The sequence below is a fragment of the Ursus arctos genome, unplaced genomic scaffold (genome assembly GCF_023065955.2).
Source record: "Ursus arctos isolate Adak ecotype North America unplaced genomic scaffold, UrsArc2.0 scaffold_28, whole genome shotgun sequence".
Lineage (NCBI taxonomy): Eukaryota > Metazoa > Chordata > Mammalia > Carnivora > Ursidae > Ursus > Ursus arctos.
In genome coordinates, this window is record NW_026622963.1 from 13,695,454 (window position 1) to 13,718,093 (window position 22,640).

The 22,640-nt window shown below is 39.5% G+C and overlaps 1 protein-coding gene across 4 annotated transcripts in view; it reads left to right on the top strand.

Annotated features, from left to right (window-relative positions):
* The window catches only part of OCA2 (OCA2 melanosomal transmembrane protein), a 442,347-nt gene extending 428,521 nt beyond the window's left edge, over positions 1-13,826 (top strand). For all 4 annotated transcript variants that reach the window (XM_048221311.2, XM_026510290.4, XM_057303788.1 and 1 more), the window contains one exon: positions 13,274-13,826. In XM_048221311.2, coding sequence (XP_048077268.1) covers positions 13,274-13,358 — 85 coding nt within the window. In that variant the 3' untranslated portion in view covers positions 13,359-13,826. The remainder of the gene's footprint in view (positions 1-13,273) is intronic.
* The last annotated feature ends 8,814 nt before the right edge of the window (positions 13,827-22,640 follow it).

The following is a 22,640-nucleotide window of genomic DNA, read 5'->3' on the forward strand; positions in this document are numbered from 1 at the left end:
GCAGTGTCAGATGGAGTTAATACATATATATAGAACATTCCATTCCAAAATAGCAGAATACACATTCTTTGTAAGTGCGCTTGGAATATTTTCCAGGATATATCACATGTTAGGTCACAAAACAAGTCTTAAGAACTTTAAGAAGAGTGAAATCATAATATTAAGCACATTTTCTATGAAACTAGAAATCAACTATAAGAAGAAAAGTGGAAAAAAGAAAACAAGCTCATGTATACTATGCAACATGCTACTAAGAATGAATGGGTCAATGAAAAAATCAAAGAGGAACTCAAATAATTCCTGGAGACAAATGAAAATGAAAACATAACATGCCAAAGTCTATCAGATGCAGTAAAAGCAGTTCTATGAGGGAAATTTATAATGATAGAAGCCTACCTCAAGACATAAGAAAAATACCAAATAAATAATTTAACTTTACATCTATAGGAACTAAAGAAAGAACAAACAAAGCACTAAATTAGTAGAAGGAAGAAAATAATAAAGATCAGAGCAGAAATAAATGAAATAGAAACCAAAGGGGGAAAAAATCTACTAGAAAAGATCAATGAAACTAAGAACTTGTTCTTTGAAAAGATAAACAAAATTGATAAGCCTTTAGCAAGACTCATCAAGAAAAGAGAGAGAGGGCCCAAATAAGTAAAATTAGAAATGAAAAAGAAGTTACAACTGTACCACATAAATAAAAAGAGTATAAGAGACTACTATGAAAAGTTATACATCAACAAATTGGACAACCTAGAAGATATAGATAAATTCTTAGAAACCCATAACCCTCCAAGACTGAATCACTAAGAAATAGAAAATCTGAACAGATTACTAGAATGAAATTGAATCAATGAAAAAAAATCTCTCAACAAAAGTTTAGGACCAGGTAGGTGGCTTCGCCAGTGAATTCTACCAAATATTTGAAGAGTTAATACTGATTCTTCTCCAACTATTTCAAAAAATTGAAGAGGAAGGAACTGTTCCAAACTCATTCTATGAGATAAGCATTACCCTAATACCTAAACCAGACAAAGACACTACCAAAAAAATGAAATTACTGGCCAATATCCTTGATGAAGTGTGTTGTAAAAATTCTCAAAAAATATTAGGAAACCAAATTCAACATTAAATGAATCATTCACAATGATCAGTTGGAATTTATTCCAGGGATGCAAAGATTGCTCAGTATCCACAAATCGACATGATATGCCATATTAACAAAATAAAGGATAAACAAAATGAAAGATAAAAATCATATGATCATGTCAATAGATGCAGAAAAACATTTGACTAAATTCAACATCCATTTATAATAAAAACTGTCAACCAAGTGGGTATAGAGTGAACGTACCTCAACATAATAAAGGCCATATATGACAAACCCACAGATAACATACTGAATAGTGAAAAGCTTGAAATTTTTCCTCCGAGATCAGGAACAAGACAAGGATGCCCACTCTTTGGCATCTTTAGTCAACATGGTATTGGAAGTCCTTGCGACAGCAATTAGACAAAGAAAATAAAGGGCATACACATTGGTAAGGAAGAAGTAAAATTATCACTATTTGCACATAATATGATGTTATATATAGAAAACCCTAAGGCTTCCACCAAAGAACTATTAGAACTAGTAAGTAACTCAAAAAATTTGTAGGATACAAAATCAATACACAGAAATCTGTTGTATTTCTATATACTAAAAATAAACCATCAGAAAGAAATTAAGAGAACAACCCCATTAATAATTGCATCAAAGAAATAAAATGCCTTGGGATAAAATTAACCAAGTGGGTAAAAGACCTGTACTTTGAAAAGTAAAAGACATTGATGAAATAAATTGAATATGACACAAATAAATGGAAAGATATACTGTGGTAACACAGTAGAAGAACTAATGTTAAAATGCCCATCCTACCCAAAGCAATTCTCAAATTCAGTGTAATCTCTATCAAAATACCAATGACATTTTTCACAATACTAGAAAAAATAACCCTAAAATTTGAATGGAACTACAAAAGACCTCAAATATCCAAAGCAATTTTGAGAAAGAAGAATAATGCTTGAGGTGTCATACTCCTGGATTTCAAAATATACTACAAAGCTATAGTAATCAAATGGTATTTTACTGGCAAAAAAAAAAAAAAAATAGACACATAGATCAATGAACCAGAGTAGAGAGCCCAGGAATAAAACCACACTTATATGGTCAATTAATCTAAAACAAAGGAGGCAAGAATATACAATGGGGGAAAGACAGCCTCTTCAATAAGTGGTGCTGGGAAAACCAGACAACTACACGCAAAAGAATGAAACTGGACCCCTTTCTTACACCAATAAAGTCAAAATGGATTAAAGACTTAAATGTAAGACCTGAAGCCTTAAAACTTCTAGAAGAAAACATAGGCAATAAGATCTTTGACATCAATCTCCACAATATTTTGGATTGCTCCTCAAGATTTGGATCTGTCAGGGGCGCCTGGGTGGCTCCGTGGTAAGCATCTGCCTTCAGCTCAGAGCATGATCCTGGCATTCTGGGATTGAGCCCTGCATCAGGCTCCTCCGCTGGGAGTCTGCTTCTTCCTCTCCCACTCCCCTGCTTGTGTTCCCTCTCTCGCTGGCTGTCTCTCTCTCTCTGTGTCAAATAAATAAATAAAATCTTTGAAAAAAAAAAGATTTAGATCTGTCTCCTCAACCAAGGATAACAAAAACAAAATAAACAACTGGGACTACATCAGACTAAAAGGCTTTTGCACAGTGAAGGAAACCATCAACAAAATGAAAAGTCAACCTAGTAAATGGAAGATGATATTCACAAATGATGATGATAAGGGCTTACCATTCAAAATATGTACAGAATTCATACAGCTCAATATTTAAAAATCTGATTTAAAAATGTGCTGAGGACCTGAATAGACATTTTTCCAATGAAGACATACAACCAACAAATGGAGAGATGCTTAACATCACTAATCATCAGGGAAGAGCAAATCAAAACTAAAGTGAGATAGCACTTCACACCCATCAGAATGGATATCAAAAAGACAATAAGACAATAAGAAACAATAAGTGTTGGTGAGGATGTGGAGAAACAGAAACCATTGTGTACAGTTGGTGGGAATGTAATTTATTGCAGCCACGGTGGAAAAGTATGAAGTTTCCTCAAAAAATTATAAATGGAACTACCATATGATCTAGCAATTCCACTTCTAGGTATTTATCTGAACACAGTGAAAACACTGCAACTTTGTATTACTGACAGATGGTAGCTAGACTAATTGTGGTCATTTTGTAATGTATATGAATATCAAATCACAGTCTACAATGTTTATTAAAAACAAGCTCTTGGGGGACTTTGTGCAAATAAAATGATTAAATTAAAAAGGAATGGGGGAGCCTGGGTGGCTCAGTCGTTAAGCGTCTGCCTTCGGCTCAGGGCGTGATCCCAAGGTCCTGGGATCAAGCCCCGCATCGGGCTCCCTGCTCCGCTGGGAGCCTGCTTCTTCCTCTCCTACTCCCCCTGCTTCTGTTCCCTCTCTCGCTGGCTGTCTCTCTCTCTGTCAAGTGAATAAATAAAAAAATCTAAAAAATAAAAAATTAATTAATTTAAAAAGAATAATTAAATTAAAAAATTAAAAAGCAATAATCAAAATATAATTGAAGAAAATATACCTGAATATTAAAAAAACACAAAAACTGATTTTGGAATGTACATCAAAATATACTACATCACAGATAAAATTAACTGAATGATATTCATGCTATGACACAGCCTGTCAGTATTTTTAATAACAATGATAAAGATAACATTTCTGTAAGAATCTAAGAACCTTATGCACAAAAAATAGAAAACAGAACTAAGAGGACCTCCAACTCCTGAATATTATTAAATACCCAATAACAAAGTTTGGATAGGAAATGGCTATGATCCCAGGGTTCTAGTTTCAAGTCTGATCAAGTTCCATCTATCTGCTAAAGTTACAGAAACCTTTCTGTCTCTGTTTCTAACCAGTTGTGTGATCTTGGGTAGTTACTTAACCTCTCTGGGCCTTAGCCTTGTTATCTTTAAAAGTGGAGAATAATGCTACCTATCATAGTATTTTGTGAGGATTAGCTGAGCTAATGCATATAAATCTGGCTGCCTGACATGTTATCACTCATGGATGTCATCTGCTGTTTTATAATTGTTAGAATGCCCTCCTTTTTCTTCATCATCATCAATGTATCAGGCGAGTCACAATTCAAGAACGACACCACTGCTATCATTTCCTGAAAGTGATTATTGAAATATGTATTCCAGAATAAAGCACTTAAGCTGTGCAATTTGTGCTGAGAAAATGGTTCATCATAAATAGTAAAATCAATTAAATGCATACTTACAGAAATATAAAACAGAATTCAATAATCAAAATGTTTCTCAACGGAAAATATATATTGTAAATAGTAAGAATTTAATAAATGTAACTTGAGTCTATAATCTCATATTGAATTAATGAAGACCAGAATATGTTGAGGGGTTATGGAGAGAAATTAAAACTTCCTGTTTTATTTGTCTTGCATAGGAGGGTCAAAGTATACTGGTTCATTTATTTATCTTTTGTATTCGAGGTATATGGATTTATCTCTTTATTGTTAGGCACTTAGAAGTAACTATTAGTGGAATTTAACTTTTAAATCACTGTATTGATAAAGGCAAATCAATAAAATTTATATAGCCAAAAGTATAATAAACAGAAAAAAAAGGAAACAAAGATTTTAAAACATGAAACATAAACCAAGGTTATATAAGGAAAGTCAAATATATCAGTAATAGTCAAATATATCATTAACTGGGTGGCTAAGTTGATTAAGCATCCAACTCTTTGTTTTGGCTCAAGTCAGGATCTCAGGGTCATGAGATCAGCCCTACATTGTTGGGCTCTGAGCTCAGCATGGAGTCTGCTTAAGATTCTCTCTCTCCTCCCTATGCCCCGTCCCTCCTCTCAAATAAAAAATAAATCTTTTTTAAAAAGTGAAGAATAAAAAATAGAGAATAAAATCAAATTCTAGCTGGATTATCCTTCAAAAACAGAGATCAGGGTAATATAGAAAGGTTAAAAATAAAACTGTAAATAAAGTAAATCTAGCTAATACAATTGAAAAGATAACAAAGGTAGAAACATGTCTAATGTAAAATATAGAAGTATTTTTAAAAATGTCAATAGGACAGAGTCAATATAATAGTTTTTACCTGCCAAAAATAATATCACCAATTGTACAAAATAAGTTCAGTCAGGAATGAAAGGAGAAATTAATATAAGCTTCATTGGTAATGGAAGACTTTCACGGGACACTATCCATTTCTGAGAACTGAAATATTAGACATATGACTCTCTTTTTTTTCTATGGAGAATATGCCTTCTTTTCAAGAGTCCACAAAACAGCTACAAAAATCTATTGTATATTAAGCTGTGAAGACAAGCTCCATGATTTAATAACTGGATATTTACAAGCCACAGTCTCTGACTACCATGAATGATTTGCATTGCTTTGTTAATTAAAAATAAGAGGAAAAAGGTGATCCACCTTACAAAAGATAAATCAAAAGAAGTAACAATAATAATAATAGAAGTAATAGTAATTGTATTAATAGAATTTGTGGTAGTAGTAACAAAAACAATGATAATTAATCACTATTTCAAGAGCATTTATAAAGTACTAGACCTTAATCATGGCTTTATACATTGTATTTTAAGTTTCTTTGCACAAAATACTATTTTATAGGAATATTAGCCTCAGGGAGGTTGGCTACTTGTTGAAGGTATGCAGCAAATTCAATTCACACCACCAGGCTTTAAGTGGCCTCCACCCCTATGATTTACTGGCAGCTGATTGATTGTTTAAGAAACAGAACAAATGATCATGGGAGAATAAAAGAGAGAGGCAAATCAAGAAACAGACTCTTAACTATAGAGAACAAATTGATAGTTACTGGAGGGAAGGTGGGGAGGGGATGGGTGAAATAGGTGGTGGGGATTAGGAGTGCTCTTGTTGTGAGAGCACCAGGTGTTATATGTAAGTGTTGAATCACTAAATTCTACACTTGAAACTAATATTACACTATATATTAACTAACTGAAGTTTAAATAAAAACAAACAAAAAACCCACAAAATACATATACAAACAAGAAGACTATAAACAGTAGAACTGATAAGCCAAGAGGTGATTTTTTTTTTTTTTTTTTTTTTTGGTAAATGTTTTTGATGTTATAGATAAAGCTTTGGTATCAATCAAGAAAAAGAGTGAAAGCAAAAACGAGGTATTAAAAAAAGGAATAAAGCTATAGAGATAAAGATTAAAATTATATTAGGACATTATATAAGTGTGATAATAAAAAAGTTTTATAAAATTAATGTTTTTCTGGGAAAATATAAATCATCAACGTTATTTTAAGTAGTGGATTCATATGGATTTCTCTTCGAAATTTCTCACATCCATTCTCCTCTTCTTTGCCTGCTAAATTCCCATTTTCTGTTGAACAGCAAACTCAAAAGTCATTTTTCTTACACACTACCTCTGTTCTGTTCAGTCCCTCAGATTCACCAGTTGGGCACCACCCAATGAAGGAGTTGCTTGCTTTTGGTGCTTTCCTTCAGAACCCTGAGTATGGGCCTTTGTATAGTACTCACCATATTGTATTGCAAATTTGATCTTCTAGTTGCCCTTTTCACTGTGGGCTACTTATAGGCAGGGAGTGACTGTTATTTCTCTTTATATCATCCAGGTATTATCCAACAAAGAGTGCAGTGTAAATAGCAAAGTCATTAAGTAATTTAAGAAGGGTTGGAGTGAGGAGAGGAACAATTAATTGTAACACAGGAAGATTTCCAGGTGTTTATAGGCCAGAAGAAGATGCCAGTCAAAAAGGAGGTATTAAAGCTATGGGAGAAGAAGGTACTTGGTGAATAAAGTTCTTAGAGGAGGGCCAAAGAGATGCAGTCCAGAGTTTGAGTCCAATACTCAAAAGAGGGGGAAGAAGAAAGGTAAAGATAAAAGCTTGCTGGGTGTAGATGAGGAATGTTGTTGCTGTTTAACCCGGATAAATACGTTGTTCTTTAAAAAGTCAGAAAGGATACATGCACCCCCATGCTTATTGCAGCACCATTTACAATAGCCACATTATGGAAGCAGCCCAAGTGTCCATCCACAAATGAATGGATAAAGAAGATGGGGTATATACGCACAATGGAATATCATTCAGCCATAAAAAGAATGAAATCTTGCCATTTGTAACAACATGGATGGAGCTAGAGAGCTTAATGCTAAGTGAAATATGTCAAGCAGAGGAAGACAAATACCATATGATTTCACTCATGTGGAATTGAGAAACAAAACGAATGAACAAAGGAGAAAAAAAAAGAGACTCGTAACTATAGAGAACAAACTGATGGTTACCAGAGGGGAGGTGGGTGTGGGGGAATGGGTGAAATAAGTGAAGGGGATTAAGAGTACACTTACCAGGATAAGCGCTGAGTAATGTATAGAATTGATGAATCACAACATTATACACCTCAACTTAATATAACACTGTATGTCAAGTACACTGAAATTAAAATTAAAAAAAAAAATAGATGTCAGAAGGAAGGTCACATTCCAAATATGGGAATATGGGAGAAGGAGCTAGGAAATTTTAGCAAAGGTATTGGACAGAACATTTATAGGGTGTCTTCACATGATGCCAAGTGCTTACAGGGCTGTCTGACTTCCCATTCATGTTCAGTGGAGACCCTCAGTGGGGGGAGGGGCTTCCCCAACATGGAAGGGAGAGGCTGGCTGGCTGCAGATATTGTGGAGGGAGAGATGAGTCCCAGCTCTACAGATGGCCCAAGAGCACTGGTGCTGGTCAAGAGACAGAGGGAGCTGGCAGAGGTGGGCACAAAGTATGCAATGAAAATGCCTTTCTCAGAAGGAGAAAAACAAGACATAGTTTTCTCGAATTCTTTCTCTTTGCTTGCTAGAAAGATGGTACATAAATGTCATAAGGTTGAACATATGAAAAAGAAACCACCCAAACTTTAGTCTATTCTGGTGGGGGCAAAAGCAAATTATTACAATTTCAACAATTTCATCATCACATGCCTTTCCCCCGCCAAGCTTTACCTCTTCCCTTTAATCCTTTCCTCCTTACCATGATTTCTATGCTGTTCCTCTGTCATCCTTTCTAGTCTTTAGCCATGTGAACTCTGCTGCTGGCAGCTGGTCACCAACACAATGTGATAGGGAACACTCTGAAGATACCACGAGAGCCCCTCCTTACTTAGATGTGCCTTCTCTCTTCTGTAGCTCTCCCTCTCGGTCACTACCTTCTACCCCACCAGGAACCCCTCTCTCTGTGGGAAATATAATGATGGGGCTTTATTCCAAGATGTGGAAGTTCATTCAGCCTTTCTTCATGAAGAGGATTAGCTAATTGTCACCTGGAGAGATCCAGGACATGAGGTATGAGGCTGTTCAAATTTCAAATGATGGCCGAGGATGAGAAAGCAATTCCTGTCCTGGGGCCCTGAATGACCTGAGGACAGTTTAAGGAGCTGAAGAGTATGGCTTTCAAGGTATCCATGGTCTCTGGAAAGTGGGTAGCTGTACACTCCTGTAGAAGCAGAAGCTATTCTGCTGAGAAACATGCATTACCTTTGTAGAAAGGCAACAGTGAAATGGCTTTTGATTAAGACTTATAGTCATGATGGTTATAAAGTCTTTTGGAAAGGAAAAATAAATAGGAAGAATGGTTTCAGTCTAAAACTCAAGTAGGAGACTTCATTAGCAAACATTTGCTTTTGAAAACCAGTCTCTCTTCAGTGTGTGGAACTCTGCTCTCAGTGCAATGCCTGACCTCCGTCGGAAGTGGCATGATTCTGGGCAGCTTGTTTCCCAGCAATCTGAAAGCTTCGGTTCCTTGGAGTACTGTGTGTCATCACGGTTACGTTTTTAACCTAAAACTGAATGCAGCGTTTGGGCATCCATCTGACATTTTGCATCTTGATTTGTGCTTTGACATTCAAGTGTTTTTGTCTTTTGTAACAGAATGTGATGTTTGGAACCAGAATAGATTGAAAATAATCCCAGAGGGAAATGAAAGCATAATGCAGTGCTGGATTTTGAGCAAATATGCTTTTCCTAAGCCTTTTGGTGAAGGTATTGCTTTTCTGAGAGGCTTGGGGAGCAAGAAAAATGGATCTTCTGGGAAATGGAACTGCTCTTGGTGAATGTGGAGCATAAATGTGTATATTCAGAGAACTGCTGGCAGTGACAGGAAGTCATTACTGCCCTCTCTTCAAATAAATCTCCTTCCAGAGGACCCCTGCCTGGGCAGTGAGTGAAGCATTGAAACACTGATCAAGCTAACCGCACTCCCACAGGAAAAAGCAGCAGGGGCTCACCCCAAGAAGGAACATGCCAGCGTTAGCAGTTTCTATAGAAAGAGCTGCCCCATCCTTGTCTTTTACCCATCAGATACTCGGAGCATAGCCACTGTTGTCAGTGCCGCCATCATATTGCCAATAAACAGTTTTGTCATTTGTCTTGACCCTAACATCAGAGGATTCTTTGTGTGTATGTGTGACTTTGAAAATGTATAAGGAAAAGGACACCCTGATGAGCTTGCTTCCCTAAGGGAGATGTACATGGCGGGTGGCAGAGCCCCTGCCAGCCTGTCTCAACCTGCTTTCTCTGCGAAGGCCTCGCTCCAGCATATCCTCTCTGAAAGCTCCATCCAGAGCCAGCGTCCCATGCATCAACTCAAGGTCATACACCTGCCTTTTCAAATGTTTTCAGCCAGAAAGAGTGAGCCTCCAGAGCTGCATTGGACCACACAGTCCCCCAGTTGCTTTGACACAATTGAGCCTTGAAATGTGGCAAGTCAAAGTAAGGTGTTCTGTGAATAGAAAACCTACACTGGATTTTGAAGATTAAGTATAAAAAATGAATGTAAAATGTTCCATTAGAAATTTTATGTTGATCATATGTTAAAATAATAATTTGGATATGTTGGAATAAATAAATAAAATAAATAAAATATAAAATTTACTTCTTTTGTTTCCCTTTACTTCTTTTGAATACATGGTACTAGAAATTTGAAATTACGTAGTGGCTCATGGTACTTTTCTATCGGTTGGTGATCTGGGACTACTTTGTATTTTGAGTAGGAGCTAACAAGAAGATGACAAGTTTCTTCACCTTCCCAAGACTGAGTGTCTTTTTCTACAATAGGGGGTGGCAAACATTTTTTGTAAAGGGTCAGATAGTAAATCTTTCAGGCTTTGTGGACCACATGGTCTCTGTTCCAACTACTCAACTATACTGTGCTGTGGCAGACACAGCCACCCTAGATGATAGAGCAGCCCTTGATGATAAGTGAATGAATGGGAGAGAATGTATTCCAATAAAACTTTTTTACGAAAGCAGGTAGTGGGCCAGTAGTAGCCTGGGGGCTGTAGTTTATTGTTCCTTGATCTATAAAACGGGTGATTTACCTAGGTGAATTCTCTTTGGACTGGAAAAGCACATTTTTTTCATTCACAGAATCCTTACTCTACATTTGTTTATGGGTTCAGAGATTTTATGGTACATGCAAATATCTATGTGAGTATTATTTTTTGTTGGCATGTCATAACCCAACTAACAAATGATGGAGCTGGAATCTAAAATAATAGAGCTGGCATTTGATGTAAATTCCCTTCTCTGTCTCTCCATCCCTCCCTTCCTTCTTGTTTACCTCCCCCCTCCTCCCTTTCCTTTTTTCCCCTTTTCTCTCTTTCTGTCTCTTTCACCTGTCTTTCTCTATCTCTGTCTGTTTCTCTTCGTTTCTGCTTTTGTCTCTATCTCTCTCTTCCCACTGGTTAGGCTGGAGTTTGTACACTGTGGGGTTCCTTAATTAGGGCACTTTAGGTGGTATTAGGATAGGCTTAGGTTCATCCATTCTCCTGAAGCTCAATGAATACTAAAATGTCTCCTTTATAGTCCTGGATACCTTGTCTGAGTCTCATTGTCATGTTAAATGGGCACAAAGGGGTCTCTTGTCAGTCTCCACTCTGGTGGCTCATTATGTGACCAGACACTGGTCTAAGGCATTTATAGGGATGAACTTATATAATCCTCATAATAACCTTAGTAAGTAGGTACTATTATTACCCCCATTTCAAAAAATGAAGAAATTGAGTCATGGAGATGTCCCAAGATCATGCAGCTGGACAAGAGCTGGGCCCTTAACTAATGTGTTGTGGTGGGAATGCATGTAGGTTTTGAAGCCAGAAAAATATGCCAAAATATCATCTGGATCTTAGTGTTGGCATAGTTTGTAAACTTCCTTAATATATTTAAGCTTCAGTTTCTTCTTCTATAAAATAGGGATAATATGTATGACCTACGTTATTGTGTTTCGGAAATGTCAGTGTCTACGTCTATAAGACCCTTAACATATAGCAGATGTTCACTTATTTCTGAGTGGTATGTTGTCATTGTATGGTTTACTTATACCCACAGGGAAGCAGAATATATAGTGATTAAGAGCATGGACTTTAGAGTTAGACTGAAGGGGTTTGAATGTCTGCACCATAGCAGATTACCCAAGTGACCTGGATAAGTCTGCTTCTTTTCTCAAATCCCATCCGTACAGTGGGTGCAATGATACTAATCTTGAAAGGTGATGTGAGCAGTGATGCAGTCATCTGTGTGAGGATATCCATGGTGTCTGGACGCTAAGTGAGCAATCATTCTTCTGATGGTGTCAGGATGCTTGCACCAATCCCCAGATGCTGCTCCTTCTCGGGATTGGTGCCATCTCTGAGACACCAGTAACTCTTAGTTGGAAGTACAGCAGAACCGTCTATGAGGAACTTCTGGGCTTCGACTCCCCAAGTGTAATGTCTTCTTTTTGTGGGATCCATCCCTTGCAAGGCAGATTTGTTTCTGAAACATAGCCAGGTGTCCCAGAACCCAGGTCGAAGTATTCAGCATCTTACTCAACACTGATGCAATTTCACACAATCTGTCACAGTGTAAGGAAGGGTTTGCATTCGTGTAAAGCTTGTGATGATATCTGTAATGCCTGGAGTTGACCAGACACTGTTCCTGGGGTGTATTTTTCCAGAATTCAATGATCAGGGTTGACTTATTGCAGACATGTTCAACTATTTTAAAAAACAAAGTTTACTAATCTCAAGAAATTTAGATAGTTTTACGAAATCAGTTGTTTTGGTTTTCTGTCTTGTAAAAGAAATGTTGTCAGAATAGAAGGTACCACCTTCTTGAAATGTCCAATTCTGGTTTAGAATTTAAGGAACTGTTTCACTTATGGATGCAGTTTCTGTGTTTAAATTACAACTTTGTGGAGAGAGCCTTGCTGCGGCTCTTTCTGAGTAGCCATTCCCATGCGCATGGCCAGGGAAAGGAAGAATGTCATAATTCTTATCATTATCACACACTAGGCTCTTGCCAGTGAATTTTTAAGCCTTTTTGGCACAAAAACTTTAATCTTTGCAGTAACTTCCCTCAGTGACAATGCAGCACTAAGCAATGTTTTCAAAGCATGAATTCCAAATGCAAAGTGAGAATCAATTGGGATTTATTAGCCAGGATACGGATTTGTGGAAATACAAGTACATTATGGGAGGCATATGGGGGGGAAACTCATCTTCTCATGACTTCTTTTGTATTTGTGCATACCTACACTCACATCTTGCACCTCACTGAAAACAGAAGAAATTCCTGTTCATTCCTCTTCCCTTCCTAAGACAAGATATTATTTCCCAGTCCTACCTCTGAAGCTCCCTTCGGTTTCAAGTATTAGGAACTTCAGGGGTCTATAGAAATATGACCTCTCTGGGAAACCAGCTTTCTCAGAAGGACAGTTGGAAGATGGTGCAGAGATTTAAATAATAGTCCAGTTGCATGGCATTGGCAGTTGTAAATGTCATTATCAAGACCAACACTTTAATGTTATCGATGAACAAATTGAGGCTATAAAATGTCAATAAAAATTTTTCAAAAATTTTAAACACATCTCAAAATGTCATACATTGGAGGATATCTAATGAAGGTTGGCATCCATATCACCTAGGCTAAAACCCACTTTTCAATTTCTAGAAATAAGAAATGATTGACTTTGCAGATACAGAAAGCTCCTAAGTCATGACAAATATAATGACGCAATGACAAATGTAATAATGAGTCTAGATCTCACAGTACTTTCCAGATACCAGACACCACAATCCACTTTTCTTTGTGTTTCAGGTTGGGCTTCCCAATGATGCTCGTCTCTTGCACAGTTGGGATGTGTTACCTCCTTGTTGCTCATGTCGTGATGGGATGGAATTAATAAATACACAACATTTGAAGACTAAAGGAAACTTGACCCATCACCAACATCAGTAGAACACTGCCCCAAGACCACTCTTGGGAGAAGAAAAGGTGCTTACCATGAGGGTGCTCTGGAGTGGAGAATTCTGGCACCCATACTCATTCAGGTGGATGCTGGAAAATCATGGGAAATACGAAATAACTTACTAAAGATTCCACTACAAGAAAATATGTATATTTCAAAACACATCTTGCTATGTTCTGTAAGAAAAGACACAAATGCAGTATTCTACCCAAATGGCTTGTGCTATTTAACTGTCACTTTCCTGAAGCCTTCTAAAGTTTTTTCATGTAATCACTTTCCATGTTAAAATAATCAGCATTCAAATTGTATACTCTCCAAATTCATATTCTTCCTCGTCAAAGGAAGACAATTTGTAAGGAAACATTTTATGTATTAAGAAAAATAAACTGTATCTTGACAAAAGGTTTAGAATTTGTTAGTCTCCTAAACTTTTGGTAGTTTACATTCTGTAAAATTGCATTTTATCCATTTATGTATTTCTCTGGAGTTTTTAAGTCATCAATTACAAGCGCGGGGGCCACCTGGGTGGCTCAGTCAGTTAAGTGTCTGCCTTTGGCTCAGGTCATGATCTCAGGGTCCTGGAATCGAGCCCTGCATCAGGCTCTCTGCTCAGCAGGGAGTCTGCTTCTCCCTCTCCCTCTGCCCCTCGCTCCACTTGTGCTCTCTCCCTCAAATAAAGAAAACTTTTTTAAAAATTTACAAGGGCAGAAATTTGACTTGTAAGGTCATAACTGCTTTTTAAATAATATTTTACATATTTAACAGCCTAGAATAATAATCTTCAATTTTGAAGGTGGTGCATGCTATTTCCATCAATTGTACAAACGTGTGGCTAATGCTCCCAGCTCTGCACACACACAAGACTCCAGGGGTTCTGTCAATGTTTATTAAATCCTGTTCTCTTGTGGAGTGTTACACGTGAGACCGAGATAGTGAGAGCAAAGAGCAAGAGGGTCTGGGGTCTCTTCTGCTTTGCTTGGTCAGTACCATTGTTATACCCCAGAAAACTCACCTCTTCTTCAGGTTTTGGTCTACTGTGTGTGATTCCTTGAGATGAAAATATTTACTAGGGACTCTGCTCAGAAGTGGTAGTTGTATAAAGTGTCTGATTTCAAAAGTCTTAAGATCTCCAGGGCACTAAATACTGGAAAATAAGAGAGCTTTCTAGCTGCATTTCTGTCCCTGGCACTCTCAGGATGAACGTGCCCTTTCTACAGTTTAGAATCTATATTTGTTAAATGGCAACCTGCATCTTTCCTGAAAGGTAGGGAGAGAATTTATGAGAATATGCGTTTTGGATTCATGAGCCATCTTTGAATTCTTTGACAGCAAAGATGACACAAAGCACCAATTTGTTTTAAAATCTGGTCTTGGTCACAGAAGCTGCTGTGTGCACCTGACTAAGTGCTTCAGAGGTGCCCCCACCCCAGACTTCCCAGGGAAGGAGCCCTGACAGCTGTTCTAGCTCTGCTCCCTTTTCATGTTGCCTTGCTGATGCCTAGATGTCCCCAAAGTCTTTCATTAAAGGCACTGTCTTCTTTTCTCCCACATATTTCCATGCCTGGTGGTGGTGTTGGTGCCTTCCTTGTGCCCACCTGCTGCTTCTAACTCACAGCTTTTCTTTCCTCCTTTACTTCTTCTCCCCCATGATGCTGCAGCCTCCATCTCTCCACCTCCCACCTCTCTTCATTGATGCCACCTCAGTTCTCAGTCACTTCTTCTCATTCTTAAATACCTTTGGCTCCTGACTCATTTTCCTCCCCCTTACCCCCTCACTTTCTCAGCATTCCCAATTCAACATCCAGGCCTCATTGCATCTGAACTTGGTCCCCGGTAACTACCCCTTGAATTCTTCATCTCACATATCTCTCTCTGACACTTCTGGTCATCTGCTCCAGATCACCACCCAAACACATTCTTCCACTGATGTCTCCAGTTCATCAGCCACTCCCTTTTGCTAACCTCCCATATCAGTTCCCTCCTAGCTCAGTTTTCTACTTCTGCTCGAAATTCAAAACCACTCTTAAATGAACAGCCACTGCTCTCCCTTTTCTGGCCCTGTGTCTAAGCACCTGAATAGTGCTGAGGTAATTCATCAGTTGGGATGAGTGGTTTTACTTTAAAATAGAGATCACAAGCATCAAACGGGCACTCAACACTACCTGACTCATATCTTGCATTTTCCTAGTGCAGCTGTCAGAATCCTGGCTAGAAACACATGGCTGCTCAGATTGGGTAACCTAGAGGGAATTTAACCAGTATAGTGCAATCCTGTGGACTGGTTGAAGGATGAGGTGAGGAAATAGTTAGAACCTAGAGATGCAGGGAACTGTATGGCAAGCAACCACTGATGGAAGCCGTGATCTTCTGCAGTTGGTTGCAGCCAGCAAGAGTCACTTTGCTGGGAGGGGGCTGTGGGAATTATCTTGATTTCACTCCCTTTCCTCCCTGTGATTTCCAATGTCCTTCCCATTGGCTAAAGCCAACCAGAAGCCAGAGCGGAGGAGGAACTGTTGTTGTTGTTTACGTAAGTCAGCTCTTATGGACACAGAGCAGGACAAATAGCATGGAAAGTGGGTTTTGAAGGAGCAGATGGAAGATACACTACTCCATCCACCAGTTTTGCTCTTCAGCAGATAAAAAGTTCACATCTGCAAACAAGGAGACAGTGAAAGTGCCATCAGGTTTCTTGTCATCAGGAGACAATGCAAGTTTGTCTATACTCCCTCCGGATACTGTCTCCAGAATTAGTAGGCAAATAATCCAATGCTCATTAAGCTCTGTTTCAGCATGAGAGGAAAACACAATATTGAAGAGACAAACTGTAGCTTTGTTATAAATGTTGGGCCACCATAGATCGGTTATCCTTGTTGGAATTGTTCTGATACCTCATGCATGAACCCCTTGGGGCCACAAGGACCATGAGGACATACTTTTATAGTCTGGATTCACCATGAAAATCTCTTCTGCTGCATGTGAGGATTCTGAAGTTGCATTAGTTGTGTATGACCTTTTACAGGTGCCTGTCCCACATATACTCCCAAGGCACATACCTGCATGGGTGGAGGAAGAGGTGGCAAAGCAGCAGACACCTCTGCCACGGGAATCTGGGCAACTTCCTCCTGCAATTTATGTGTGCCTTCCAGACATGCTTGGGCCCAGTGTCCTAACTGCCACATAACAGAAGACCTACTTTATGGATTGGTTGGTCAGATGGCACTTGGTTTATGATGCGCAGCTCAGCTTGCCTGGTCACACTATTTCCCACAATCAGGTCTTCAATCTGTACCAGGAGTTGCTTTTAGTGGAGATGAGTAGTCAGAATAAGAAGGCAGGGACTTATCCAAATCACAGGATCTGTACTGTGATTCTCCCATTGAGGTTTGCCAGCATCTCCCCTCAATGTGTTGTGCCATTGCAGAAGGCCCACGCGGCACGGCAGCTTGCACTACAAACTGGCCCTGCTGAAGGGCTTTTGCGTGCTTTGGTCCCCCTCAAACCATGCAGCCTCATGAAGGTTAGAGTAGATTCCCCAATCTGTTATATGTTGCCTATAAAATCAAAAGTAGACCAAGAAGAATTGTATTTTGTATTGTGTGAGTTGTGATTAGTGCAACAATTTGTCTCTCACTTTGCAGAGTAATTATAAGTAATCGATTGGCAGTAACCTGTGACATTTGCATCAGGATGCTATATTTCTTTCTTTTTACTATCTTGGTGTGAATGGGGAAAGTTGCTAACATAATAAGAACAAACTTGGAGACTCTAACAGTTATTTGACATATCTATCCCAGGACTCATTCTGGAGCTGGGGAAATAACCACAGGATGGTTCAACTATTCCATGGACTTAGCTCAAGAGTGCATCTACTACTAATATAACAAAATAAAAATTACAAAAAAAAAAAACCAGATAGAGACAAAACGCACACACGCACACACACACGCGCGCACACACACACACACAGACAAAGCCCAGCATTCACTCATGATTAGAACTTCTGTCAAACCAGGACTTAAACAGGACTTTCTTAACATAATAAAGGATTTTTGTAAAACTTAAAGTAAATATCATATTTGATTGTAAAATATTAAAGGCATTCCCTAAACTAAAAAAAAAAAAAAAAAATTGCATCTACTGCTTGCCCTCCATAGGCCTCTACTTTGTCTAATGAATCAGAGGGCATTTTGGGTTACTGAAAATTGCAGAAAATTAACACCTACATATGGAGATCTAGGTTATCCTTTTCACTAATGCACAAGTTCCCTGATAAATGGCCACAAGTGACTTGTGCTGTTCCACTGCATTCCTCTGAAGAAAGTGTGAGGTGAGAGCACTAAACACATCCTCGCCTGTGCTGCAGGGTTCTTTCTCAAAGAGATATAGCCTCCCTTGAAGGAACACATTTAGATCTGGGAAGTAGCTGAGGCCTTTAATCCTTTTCATGATCCTTGAATTGAGTTAGAGAAGCCAATTTTTTTTCCAATTTTGTATGGAAAGCTGCTCATATAATTCACTACCATGAGCTCCATGATTGATTTGCCTTCTGGTATAGGTCTCTGAAGCTTGCTGTGAAAACGGTGCCCACCTGACTGCAGCAATGAAGTGCTTCCTTGGCTTCTCCTGTCTTGGGATCCCATTATTCTCACTGGAAAAAGAAGACTCAATTCAATTATTGTGACCCCCTACTATCATTACTAGTCTTCAGAGGACAGCCACCCCAGGGGTTTCCAATGTCACTGATGCCTACGCTACATCCTGCTCTCGAGGAAGGAAGTGACCAATGAGTTCTCTTGCAGGGAGTGCTTAAGGCTATCGGTAGGTCATGAATAATCAGTCTGAGCCTTTGGACTTTCTTATCTGTATGCCAAGGATTAACTAATTCTATGCCGGTGCATAGAATTGATGTGTCTTCTAAGTGCTCAAGCCAACACATGAAATCTCAAATTCCATGTGAGTGCACTGACTCGGGAATTTGGTCCATTCAAGCCTTATATTTCATCCTCCCTGGTGTGACATCTGTAGACTTCTTTCCCTACATGCTCCCTAAACAGAGTGGTGAAGTTCGACATTTTCAATAGACAGGATATTTTGTCTTGAAGCGGACTTTCTACTTCTCTATCCAAAACATACTGGTATCTTGTTAGACTCCTGGAGAAGATGGAGGGAATTGGGGATAAGTCTTGAGGCAAATCCACATCAGCTTGCAAGGCAACTGGCTCAGAGGCAGCCAGGAAATCGCTGTCAGTCAGGAAAAGCTGCTCTCCTGTTAATTACCAAGAGGGAACTCAGGAGAGTTTGGGGGTTCAAATTTCTCAATCATGTCTGAGTCTGACAACAGGCCCACACCCCATAGTCCTGCTCTTTCTCCACCAGCATCCTTACCAACCTTCAGAGTCAGGTCTAGGCCCAGGCCTCAGCCAGATCTGCTCGACTACTTCCAAGCTGCCTCCAAAGTTTTCTGATCAACCGCTCATGTTCTCATCTGGGTAAATACCCACAGCTTTCAAGTCCTGTCCTGTCCCTGGTTTATGGTCTCTAGGGCTGTCAGGAAAAGCCCCAGCTGACCCCACACACCTTGATGATTAAGCACCACAGACACTTGAGCCCAATGTCTTGTTTTCCCTGTGACCTTCGGTGATAGTGATGCTATTGCAGCCATGAGTAGCCTTGGTCCCGTTCTCCCCTGGAGCAAGAGTTATTCCTGCCATCCTCAGAGATATGCGGAAAATAATTCCAATTCTCAGTTTAGGAGGTTATTTCCTGGGGTGACTCAGGTTATGGATTAGGTAGGAAACAGAGGGCACAATCAAATCACAAAATGTGAGAATAGTTTGATAAAGGGACAATTTGCAAAGTATGGGAGCATATTAAGAAACTACAAAGGGGAAAGAAGTGTCTGGGGTTCATGACAAGAAGACAGCATTATCATCCCTACAGCTATGTGAAGATGGCTTCCCAAGAGGCCTATGACTTGTGGGCAGGGAATGCAGCCTGCCCACTAGTCCTTGAAGGAGGCAGTCAGGAAAAGAAATACTGATCTCAATCTCCCTATCTTCCAGCTCCTGCCAGTGATTCCATGGCCTGAATCCAGTGAGAATTACAGGGGATGGAAAACCATTCATGCTGCCCATGTGGGCCAGCGTCCAGCATGGAGCAGGGTAGAAAAAAGAGGGATAGGCCTGTGGGTCAGGGGAAGGCAAGGCAGGTCAGAAGGAAGTTCACCTTCCTCTACTCTGGGAGGATTTCACGCTTCCTTTCCTCCACTTTGGGAGGATTCCAGGCTTCCTTTCCTCTAAGCCCTCACACCTCATTTGCCCCCATCCCCAGTTTTACTTCTTTGAGAAAATAGAAGCCCTCAGAGAAGAACACTATCATTAGTAAGTTTACAGGTTTGTTTGCATCCGTCTGCAAGTGTCCTGTCTTTATAACATAAGAACAGTGACCTTGTCAAAGGCCAATCCCTCCGTGTTTGCTCTGAATCTTGTAGCTCTCATTTCTCACAGGCGCTTCACTGTTTCCAACGAGAAACTATTCTCTGCATTGTCTACCAGAGCATTCCCTCCCACACACAAACATGATTTTGTGGACTTCATTCATTCACTCATTCATTCATTTGAAGGTACAGGTATGCCCCCCCCTCTTTGAAAGTTCTCATTAGGCACTTCACTTTTACAGAAGACTCACGTTAGTACCTGTTTTTGGAAACAAAAGGAAATCTGAAGAGGATTTTCGCTTTTACGAGGAAGGGTGAAAAGCAAAAATGGTGTTCAGGGTTGGTTTTTCAGGGAGCTGGTAGAGAGGCAGCACACAGCACAGCCTGAGCAGCAAGGGTGGCCCCACAAGCTCCTTACCCAGAAACTGCACCCAGCATCTCAGCATCAAGCTCCCATAGCTTTGAGCTGTGTCTGTGAGCATCTGGGCTTTATCTCGATTCATTTTGTGCGTCTGTTAGCAAGATGTGTCCTAAGGTACCAGAAAGGCCTGACAGAGGTTATTTTTGGGGTCTGGGAATGCTCAAAACATTTTCCATATTAATTAATGGTAATTGCTTCATCATTTACGTCATTTTGGCTTATGAAATGTTTCATAGGAACACTCTGCTTTTGGATAGCCAGGAAAACCTGTATTTTTTCAATGTTTTTATGCTTTGGACAACTTTTCCAGATGCTAGAGATGGAACAGCAAGTGAGTGAATGAATGAATGAATGAATGAATGAATAACTTACTCTAACTTCATGGAATTTATCTCTAATAACACCATTTTAAAAATCATCTTCCTCCATCTCCTACCCCATTTCTAAAACTTTTCGAAACAATTTTTGTCTGTACCATTTATACTTTCTCCTCTCCAGTTTACTCTTTTTTTATTACTATAAATAATTCAGGCATACAGAAATAAAAAAAATATATAATGAATATCTGTGTATGTACTAACCAGCTGACTTGAAAAAAAACACTAAATATCACCCAAAACTCCTCTCTGTCCCCCTCCTGATAATGCTCTCCTTCCCCCCTCACTAGAGGTACCTACAAACAGGTTTGATGCTTTTGCTCAATCTCATGTAATCAAATTCTCTTGTATCATTACTCCCCAGCAGGGGTCCTGGGTCCCTGCGTCATTGTCACCACTATGCTTTACTTGAGCTGGCACATAGAGATTAAAAATATATGTCAGGCAGTGGTGAGTTCTGGGAAGAAAAATACAGCTAGTGGTTTTAGAGAGGCTGGTTGGGGACAGGACATCTGAGTGGAGACATAAAGGGAGAACAGCCATAGAGGGGTCTGGAGAAAGAGGGAGTGCAGCAGAGTGCTCAAGAAGTGAGACCCCCCCCCCCCAGGCAGGCACATGCTAGGCTGTTATTGTACCAGCAGTGTGAGCTAGGGGAAGAGGAACCCAGGTTCTGGCCCTGCAGGACTGTGGGCCAAGGGGAAGACTCTAGATATCTGTTCACTGAAAGAAAACACTAGACGGATAAACGGGGAATGTTGAAGGGAGTGGGGGTCACATCCCAGCTGTCCTAGAAACATGTTGCTGTCTCCATTTCTGGGTCAAAGACAAGAACTGGACAAGTAAGGAGATTGATTTTATTTAGGTTATTGCAATGGGGAGAATGCCCCAGCTCCAAAGATCAGAGTGTCTTAAAAGGATGGATTTGCTATTTTTAAGTGGGGAGTAAAGAAGCTGCAGATGGAATGATTTGAGGTTGGGGTTGTTTTGAGAAAGGGGAAGACTCAGTTATCAGAACAGGGAATGCTTTTCTTTGTAGTCAGTGTCAAAAGTAGTAACTAGTAAAAGTTTACCGTGCACACACCAAAAAGTTTGCAAACCTGGCACACTCAAACTAAAACATGGACTGAGGCTCGGAGATATGTTGTCATAGAAGAGCTTATATAGGGGCACTCAGGGACTGGCTAGTTTTCACAGTGATTGGTTATTATATTACAATTTTCTTAAATGATAGGGATTTCATTATTGGTTACCTCATACCAATATTGGGAAGCAGTTTAGGTTTTGCTTAGGATTTCCAAAGACATAAACAAGAAATAACCTAGGTCAAGTTAGTCGTGCCAAAAAAAAAAAGAAAAAAGGAAGGAAGGAAGGAAGGAAGGAAGGAAGGAGAAGAAAGAAGAAAGAAAGAAAGAAAGGGAAAGAAAGAAAAAGAAAGAAAGAAAGAAAGAAAGAAAGAAAGAAAGAAAGAAAGAAAGAAAGAAGAAAGAAAGAAAAAAAAAGCTAACTTAAGCTTTGTTTGTATGACTGAATTTGTTTTGTCTGCTCAGGGAATTTTTGAGGCTGGCCTCCATTTGTTTTTTATTTTAACTTTAGCTAGTTTCAGGGGACAAACAGTTCTCATCTTGGCCAATCAATCACAAGAAACAGTTTTAACCTTTGCTAGTCAATCGTGAAATGAACAGGAAGTTGGAGGGTCTGGGTTTGACTTTGGCAGCTACAATTACGCAACTGTTAGGCTGCAGGTCATCCTGTTTCAATAAGCAGCATTCAAGTAACTGAGAATACAAAATATCTATAAATCTTTCCCTACATTGTGGAGCCGGAAGCTGCCGCTGACAACCCCCCAGTGAGGGTCCCCGCCCCAAGGAGGACAGTGAAGAGCACAGCCGCCCACCGCCAGCAGTGGTGGGCCCACCACAGGTCTCAGCTCGCTGCATCACCTATGGACTTAGAGTCACCAGACACAGGTGTTGGTTGGAAAA